The following is an 8,945-nucleotide window of genomic DNA, read 5'->3' as shown; positions in this document are numbered from 1 at the left end:
ATAAGTACAAATGGGTACAAGCTTATGGCAAAGAACACTTTTGTGCTGGAATGACAACTACCTAAAAAAGTGAAAGTGTGAACCATTATTTGAAGAGATTTTTTTAGGAAGGACTTAATATTACGGGAGGTTGTAGATCAGTATGAGAAGGCAATGGAAAATCGAAATGATGATGAACTACATGAAAAAATAGGACAATGTAAACAATTCCTAATGTTCATTCTGGATGGGAAGTCGAAGGTGAAGCTTCAAAAGTATATACCAGGAAAAGTTTTGAAGAATTTCAACAGGAGTACCTTAAAATTGTTGATTTAAGGCTAGCTAGTTCTCGATGTAGTTGATGACACTAGTAAATCGTACACCATTTCCTCTTTTGTACGAGGTCGAGAACGGAAGGTTACTTGTGTTCTTTTAGATAATACCATTATATGCATTTGCAAAAAGTTTGAATTTGATGGGATATTATGTTCACATGCTCTTAAAGTGTTTCGTGAGTTGAACATGACTTTGATGTTTCTATACATAAGCTATATCAAATGGGGCGATTATTTAGGCGACCAGGTGTTACCTAATTATATTGCCCACGTAGTTCCAGTACACCAAATCTTTGCTTCTTTAGGAAAATTATATAGAAACTACCTAATCTTATCCTCAAATCTTCAACAAAAAAAAATAGGATGTTATAGTTTATGTACTAATTAACTGTGTACAGAGATATAGCTCAATAAATTGATAAATTAATAAGAAAAACGATGAGAGTTTCAATCAATGGGTGCATACCTCGCCAACGCCAATACGAAATGTAACGGGTTTCCCACGATTGTAGCTGCTATCGAAGATTTGGCCATTCTCTAGCTTACCCCATGTAGTGTGCCTACAAAATCATCAAAACTGTAATAAACTTACTATTTTTATTTTATTTTATTTTATTTTAGTTTTTATTTTATTTTATTTTATTTATTATTTATTATTATTTTTTTAATGACGATGAAGGAGATTGTGCATAGAGAGATAGGAATAATCGAGAACGGCAGTGATATATATACCAGCCACAAACATTATTGGAACTCAACTATAGCACTCACCAGACTATATATAAATACCTTGCCATTGCATACTCTTCTACAACGTCTTTGAGGATATTTGTAAGTTGAGTACCAATACCTACGCACGACGACGCTGCGTCATAGATTTTGTGAACTAAAGTTGGATATTCAGGTGCAATCCCCAATCCCCATTACTGAGACACTCATTAGGCTAACAGTTTCACTTTCTAATTAAAACTAACGATGAATAGGAAAATAAAGGCGGAACAGAAACCTGGAAATTAAATCCAAAGAACTAATCTATATCAAACCACACACCCAAAATTCAATCAGAACAAACCTTTTGAAAGACCATAACCATAAAAATACCCAATCGGAAACAATCATACCTGATGGGAGGTTCATAAGCAGTAGAGATATAATGGCAAAGATTAGTTCACCAATTCCATCATAGATTAACTCACTGTTTCAACTATCCAAATTAGTATTTAGGTTTTACAAATATTGAAACCAGATGCTGAAAAATTCAAGAGAAGAAACCAAAATAAAATTGCTTACCTCATTAAAGGCGAAATTCAACATAAGTCAATCCTTCATTTAAACTTAATGAAAACATATAATTATATGTGACTTTTGTAACTAAAAACCCTAACATGATTTTTGTTTTGGTATTGAGGAAAGAAAGAAATCGTGAATGGCGAGATTAGGTAGCACACGGAAAGAGAAGAGTAATTGAGAAACGTAAAGAAAATTCTTTTCGATTGTGAAAAGACCAAAATACCCCCCACAATAGGAAGCAAAAAGACAAAATTGCTCCTGTGATGTACTTGAAAAACACTATTCCTCATACCCCAAAATTTTCTAATATAGTAAGATTTATGCAAAAAAAAGTTTACAATCTCTGAGAGCATCATCAACACGTTTTTAAATTTCGTTGTGACACATCATCATTTTTAGGAAGCAAAATTTTCTAAAACGAAGGGTTGAAACAATGCGGGTTGGTTAAATTTTGTTAAAAAAATTTGAACGGGTCAAGTTGTCCTGTCCTACTCCAATTTTTTTTGAAACGGGAGTAGTTGTCCCGTGCACTCTATTAGCCCATTTTATTTGAAAACGCGCGAACAATGTTCCAGTAACATTTGCCTCGCAAGAACTCACCAACATAACTCAAAATCCAAACCTTCAATCACCCAATAAAAATTCGATTTTCAACCAAATTTTTGCGATGGATCAACGTCGTCGAGCTGGACGTAAGAAGACTATTATGTGTGGCTCGGGGAGTTCAAATCCTCCGAAAAATGAGAGTGAACTCGTACCGGAAAATGATTTCAATTTTCCACAGAGATTAAGTATTGTTGATCATCCGACATTGGCTCCCGATCCAAACATGCATGTTTCGTGTTTATATAACACTGACGGAGTAAGTATGAGTTTATGAACGTTGTTCAATTGATTTTGATTTAAAATCGTGTTTAAAATTTAACGTATACTAACTGTTTGATTAAATGCCTCAACGTATAGAAAATGAGTTCGACGAGATGGAGATGCTAATGCCGAAAGTATTAAAGACTTCGGAGTCATCTAGTGGAAAGAGGGGAGGAAATGGAGCACGTAAGAGCTCGAATTTTGGGAACACCTTTTGGTCCATTGATATCGTAATAATGAAGCATTGGACCGATCGTCCATCGATATTTGCATTGGCGGAACGATGGTGGCACACCACGCACACTTTTGACCTTCCATGTGGTGAGATTGGTATCACACCACTTGACTTTACAATGCTAACAGGTTTAAGTGTGGGCGAGAAGAAGCCAGTTTTGTTTGATTCAAGTATCGAAGATGATTTTGAAAGGTTGAAGACTCTACTGCCTTCGTTGTTTGATGTTGAAGGTAGACTTGTTTCAGAGAATATGGATGGCAGATACATTTTGAACCTGTACATCAGAGAAAAATTCATGCACCGATTGAGTATTGAATATTGTTTAGAACATGAAGTTGACGCCCTATATTTGGACCCAAACTCTGCGGAGGAGGATGAGTTTATCAGGATTTTTTTGTTATATTTTTTGGGCCAAGTTGGTTTTACAACAGGAAAATCTGGGGTTCGGGCTGGTTGGTTAGCGTCTTTGGTAGACCTTGATAGCTTGGAAGATTTTGATTGGGGAGGTGCTTTCATGGCACATTTATATACAGGGCTTGATTTATTTGTACAAACAAATCAAATGGGGAAGCAATGCAACGGAATTACTTGGATACTACAGATAATTCAATAGGATTTAACTTTTAAGATATAAGCTTTTATTTTGTTAGTTAAATATTATATAATTTAAATTAATTAGATACACTTTCATTTGATTATTTCAAGATCGGTGGTGGTATGAGTATTTGGCTTGCTTAAACCCTATATCTTGAAAGAGGATTGGGATAAGGACTTATGGCCTCACCGGAGGGGATGGGCTGTTTTTGGTCATGCTAGATTAAAAGATGAGGTCCATAATGATCTTCAAGCTGCTAGGATCCAAATAGAGACGAAAAAGTATGAAATCTATTGTTTGGAGTCCGTGGCAAGGTTCTCAATTTGAGAATATGCATATCTGTCAAACATAGTACTCTAATGTCGTTAAAAGATTCATATTGCAAGCCCCCGATATCGTGCTTGGTTCCTTGGAGATAGGGTGACTATGCAAACCATTGGATATACATATATTCCTCGCCCCCACCCACGGATATCGTGCCATGGATGTTTGAGAGAATTTGATTGAGCGGTATCGCGTTGAGAGTCGTGGCGTGTTTTACTGAGATTATGTTGATGTGAACTCCAATCTTGATTATGAGACTTATTGGCGGAAAGTTTCTAGGGGAAGCCTATCTGCGGGTCCACTGTATAGAGGTGCAAACATGGATGTCGCAACTAGTCAGAGTTTTAGGCGAGACGTCCAATTCCCAGAACCTGCAAGTTCCACAAGAACATCTGGAGTATATCATGGTTATACACCCCCACCTAGTGATCCATATGACCCATGGTCATACCGCGTTGTTAGTTCTCAGGGAATGGAGACCACATTTCACTTGGAGCGTTCGGTGCTTGTACCTGATCTACAACAGTTTAATGAGGTATATTTATATTTCATTATGTTAATTTAAACACACTATGTATATTTAACTTATATACAATATTGACACAATGCAGGAAACGGATGAAAGGCAAATCAACCAGGGGCTTCGAGCTAGTTTAATTGAGCACACTCAACAGTATTATGGCTATTTGGACGAAGAACGAAAGCAAAGAGCAAACGCTGAGCGTAGGATGGCTGAGATGACAAACGAATTGGAAGCCTTGGTAATTTTATTATATGTTTTACATTTTCATTTTTTTTTAATATATATTCAATTTTATATTTTAATTGCATTGTGTTGATGTTTCAGAGAATTGCTACTGATATCATGCAACAAAACAGTGCTCCTAATAAGAGAGGGCGAAAACGGAGAGGGAGTGGCCAGAGCAGTCAGGGCAGTGCTCCATAGTGTTATATTGCACTATTTTGTAATAATTTAGTTATGTCATTGTTTTTGTTGTTGGTTGTTGGTTGTTGGTTGTTGTTATTTTTTAGGGTTTGAACAAGTTTTTGAGAATCTTAACAGGTTTAGGTATATGAATTATGTTGATTAAACAAAGGAGGCTATGTCCAATTTTTTTTATGCATTAAATTAATTATTACATTACGTTAATTTAAATTCAAGACATTACGTTAATTATTACTTAGAATCTATACATGCTTTTTATTATGTAGACAAAGAAATTCTCATGTGAACAATCAAGCCCATGTGAACGTGACTAATAAGCCCATGGGCCTCAATTTATTATTCTTCCAATCAATTTATATCCGTTGGCATTATTCCCAAGGGGGGATCAATTTATATCCGTTGGTATTTATTCCCAACGGATATATTTCTATCCGTTGGGCCTTTGCATATATATTCAAAGTCATTTTCATTCCTCACTTCAGCTTCTCATTTTCATTCTCTAATCTTTCTCAACTTCAACTACCAATATGGGAAGATCAAATATTGTCCACATTTCTACACTTGAGATTTGTCAGTGGTGTAAGGAAGTTAGTCATTACGCTACTTCATGTCCATACATTAACATCAAATGCCCAAACCCTGAATGCAACGGCATGATGATAGTGGTCATAACTATCAATGATGATGGAACACATTGGAAGACAAACTTCTTAAAGTGTGATGTTGATGATTGTCCCTCAAATATCAACATCTATCATTCAAAAAGGTTGACATACCTGTATGTCATTTTTTGCAAGGAAGCAGTAGATTTCTGCTGCCTAGGTGTGGCTTGTGCGATCAATGCAATCCTTCAATGTAATATTTGTATTTTGTTTAATTCCCCTAGTGTATTGTCTTTAATTGTTTTGCATGTGTTTTAAGTCCAGTAGAATTTTATAAGATGTTTTGTGTTTTATTTCAAATTAAGTTGTAATGTTTTTCATTTTAGTTGAGTTGATTTGTTTTAATTTCAACTTATAAACAAACACATTTTTCAAAAAAAAATATACTTTCATTAAAACAAAATACAATTTTATTTAAAGAAAAACATACACGTAAACAATAAAAATAGATTACAACATAAAATTTAAATAAATTAGTACGCTAAAACATAATCTAATACCACCCAAATACATGTTGAGGCCCAACGATACAAAAGCGACACGGTACAATTTTTGCAAATATTCTCAAATCGTTCAGGCCCAACGGTACAAAAGCCCAACGGTATAATTTTTGTAAATCTTCTAAAATCGTTCAGGCCCAACAGTGCAAAAGCCCAATGGTAATAAAGCCCAAAGGTACAAAATCGAACTGTTTGAATTTTTTAATAAAAAAAAACAAAAAAAATTTGGACGGCTAAAGTAGTCCCGTCCCACTCTTGGGACGGGTCAAGTTTTCCCGTGCACACCATTTCTATTTTCTTAACCAATTTGACTCAAGTTTTGACAATTCTTATAATAGAAACGATAATTTGACAACGCGTTGGTGATTAAAATTGCTATAAACATTGTCAACTGTCACATTGAAAATCAAAAATAGCAACGCGTTGATGATGCTCTCAGTAAAGCTTAATAATGAGAAAAAATAAAATAAAAAATGTAAAGGGTCAAGGACGGCAATACTAAACTGCATAGTAAATGTCAACTCTGATGACTTTTGACAGACGTAAATGTTAAGGCGCGATTCTGGAACATAGATCTGGACGATTGCCATATCGTATAACTGAATCTCAAGAATTGGCAAGGGATCTAAGTCTAATGGTGCATATCTGTGACTTGACTCTAAGGACTCTCCTAATTCTATAGATCAGGCCTCTATAAAAGCAGGACTCAATATATCACCAATTCAGAATCAGATTAACATCCCCAAGTAACTGCATCCCCAAGTAACTGTTTGGTTGAATTCAATTCAGTTTTATGAGAATGGAAACTAAATCTAAAACCATTACCATGGCTACCCTACTCATTTTATGTCTTGTTCTCTGTCCAATCTTCTCATGTGATGCAGCTCGGTCCCCTCGACCTGATAAACTTGTATATTGTCCCCAGTGTGTGTGCAGCGAAGCACCTTATCCAGCGGGAAGCTGTTGCAGATGTGCGGGTTCATCTCCATCAGTAGAAATTCAAACGAATTCTCCATAACATCTGCTTTTTATGGTCGCATAAATAAAGAGTCCAGTATTTTAGATTTGTAATATTGTGCTGGTTCCATAACTCTGTGTATGCTTGTTTTCTTCTAATGGTATAAACAACGAAAGTGTGCAACTTCTTTTATTAATTTTTCTCCCCTATAGAGTACTCCGTGCTTTTAAAGGATTGCTCCTCATTTTTCCCCTATTGAGCTAGAAACTTAGAAAGTATGTGAATGAGTGCTGCAAAGGGTGAAAGGGACATGCTCTCGAACTAACGTCTATGTCTAAAACTTCAAATAATACGGCATCACCATAAATAATAATAATAATAATACGGCATAATAATGTAATTTTGTCCCAATTATGAGAAGAACGGTATTGAGTAAAATATGGACATAGAAATATGGAATACATACCATACTAAAAGTTCATTAGATACAATTCATAAGGTCCTGTAGTGAGCTTAAAAGTCGGGTCATGGGATGCATTTTGGGCACTAATCCCACAAAAAATTTGGCCACTGGTACCGTACTTGTTTTATTGTATATAATTTATAAAGCATGAACACAAAGAAAGATTCACTTAATCACATGTTCACACCCCTTAACCCGATTAACTTTTAGAGTAATCCAAACCCTTCTTTAGCAATTCGCATAATTATTTTCAAATAATTAGCAAATCAAATTTTTGAAAGGGCAAACGTTTAATATTTCCGAATGTTTGAAAGATTTGGAATAATTTGCGATTTTTTTGCCTTGAAACGTATAATACGGTTTTTGGCGAATTTTTCAAAAATTTGGCTAAAAAAAAACGGTTGCGCTTTTGTGATTTTTTATGTACTTTATGTCCTCACTCTTGCTTTAAGTCCCCCACTCTTACATTCTTAGGGATAAATTAATCCAAAAGATCTGCTTTTATACTTTTTGGACAATATTTAAATTGTAATGCCATGGTGTATGTATTTTGAAGTTTGAACTGTAATTTCAATAAAAAAACAAATAAATGAAGGTACTTATGTTGACCGTTCAACTAGTTTCAATGTTTTCGTAGCTAAATTGCTTGGATATGTTTGTTATATTGTAAAGAATGACAACTATTATTAATATTTACTAACATAATATCACGAATTTTTGAGTTCCAAATTTTTACAACAAACGTTTAAAACGTGTATTAATTAAACACCGCATAATTGCCGTATTGCGAATATTTGACTGTACCATTTTTTTGAGTAACCGAATAATTCTTGAATTATTTTTGTACCGAATTTTTGCCGTATCCCAAATTGCTAACAAAGCTCCAAACTTCTTCCTAGCAAAATGGGGAGTTCGGTTTTGCTGTCCCAAAAGAAGCTATCCTAGCTGTCCAACCAATAAGAATTGAGCATTTGAGGTCTTAGTAAATTAAACTCCCATATGTTTACCTATATTCAGTAAAAGCTCCTTCTAGTTACACCAAATCTTGCAAGATTTTCTCTCAATGGTTACAAAAAACAACCAAACTCAACTAAGAAATAACGAGTGAAAGAGGATTCTCACCCGAATATTGGCGCGAGATTTTCTTCTTCCCCAAAAAATAAACAAACAAACAAAAAAAATCTCTCTAAGAGAATCTATCTTCTCCAAATCTATTATATGGTGGAACAAATCGATGACGAATCAGAATATAATTTTAACGAGGAGGAGCATATGTTTGATGAAAATGGTATTGAGTCGGGTGAATTTTGTAGACAAGATGGTCTTGATGAGAATGTGGAAGACGAAATGGGAGACGATGCTAGTATTCTGTATGTACCAGTGTACTCGTACCCTTACGAACGACCATCATTGGGTACTACTATAAGAGCCGCTCACTAATGAGGCGTGCTTGCTTGCCCGTTAGTGTGGCATTCCCGCTTGCCTACTAGTGTTGCATTCTGGCATGCACTCTATTGGAGCAATAACACCGCCCACGAATATAGCACCCAAGTTATATATAGTAGGTCCGGAAATATGTCAAGGGATTTTTTCCATATAAGGTTTTTGGAAAGATTTCGTACAAAGAGGGAAATATCTCATCAAATAAGGAAAGGGTATCTTAGCCAATAAGAAGCTTAACATATTCATTTTCCTATAAATACCCAACAATCATTTCAAACAAAGAATTACGCACATGGAGACTTGATTCTGGAAAACACTCTGGATACGTAGGCAACCACGTGGTTCAGT

At 35.2% G+C, this 8,945-nt stretch overlaps 2 protein-coding genes across 2 annotated transcripts; both read left to right on the top strand.

The window, feature by feature from the left end:
- The first annotated feature begins 2,551 nt into the window (after window positions 1–2,551).
- Window positions 2,552–3,319, top strand: LOC147507213 (protein MAINTENANCE OF MERISTEMS-like). Its single transcript, XM_086599885.1, has one exon. The coding sequence runs from the start codon at window positions 2,552–2,554 to the stop codon at window positions 3,317–3,319; it is 768 nt and encodes a 255-aa protein (XP_086456011.1).
- Window positions 3,320–3,863: 544 nt separating this feature from the next.
- Window positions 3,864–4,803, top strand: LOC147507212 (uncharacterized). Its single transcript, XM_086599031.1, has 3 exons — window positions 3,864–4,160; window positions 4,237–4,386; window positions 4,473–4,803. The coding sequence occupies exons 1-3, from the start codon at window positions 3,945–3,947 to the stop codon at window positions 4,569–4,571; spliced, it is 465 nt and encodes a 154-aa protein (XP_086455157.1). The 5' UTR covers window positions 3,864–3,944; the 3' UTR covers window positions 4,572–4,803.
- The last annotated feature ends 4,142 nt before the right edge of the window (window positions 4,804–8,945 follow it).

This window comes from Coptis chinensis, chromosome 3 (genome assembly GCF_015680905.1).
Source record: "Coptis chinensis isolate HL-2020 chromosome 3, ASM1568090v1, whole genome shotgun sequence".
In the NCBI taxonomy this organism is placed as follows: domain Eukaryota; kingdom Viridiplantae; phylum Streptophyta; class Magnoliopsida; order Ranunculales; family Ranunculaceae; genus Coptis; species Coptis chinensis.
The sequence above is the reverse complement of the archived record's forward strand: the minus strand, read 5'-3'. Positions and strand labels throughout refer to the sequence as shown.

What these genes read in the sequence shown, in the direction of transcription:
- LOC147507212 (XM_086599031.1), top strand. Translation starts at nt 3,945, where the DNA reads ATGGATGTCGCAACTAGTCAGAGTTTTAGGCGAGACGTCCAATTCCCA. An exon ending in ATCTACAACAGTTTAATGAG is followed by an intron (nt 4,161 to 4,236) that starts GTATATTTATAT and finishes GACACAATGCAG; the next exon opens with GAAACGGATGAAAGGCAAAT. An exon ending in CAAACGAATTGGAAGCCTTG is followed by an intron (nt 4,387 to 4,472) that starts GTAATTTTATTA and finishes TTGATGTTTCAG; the next exon opens with AGAATTGCTACTGATATCAT.
- LOC147507213 (XM_086599885.1), top strand. Translation starts at nt 2,552, where the DNA reads ATGCCTCAACGTATAGAAAATGAGTTCGACGAGATGGAGATGCTAATG.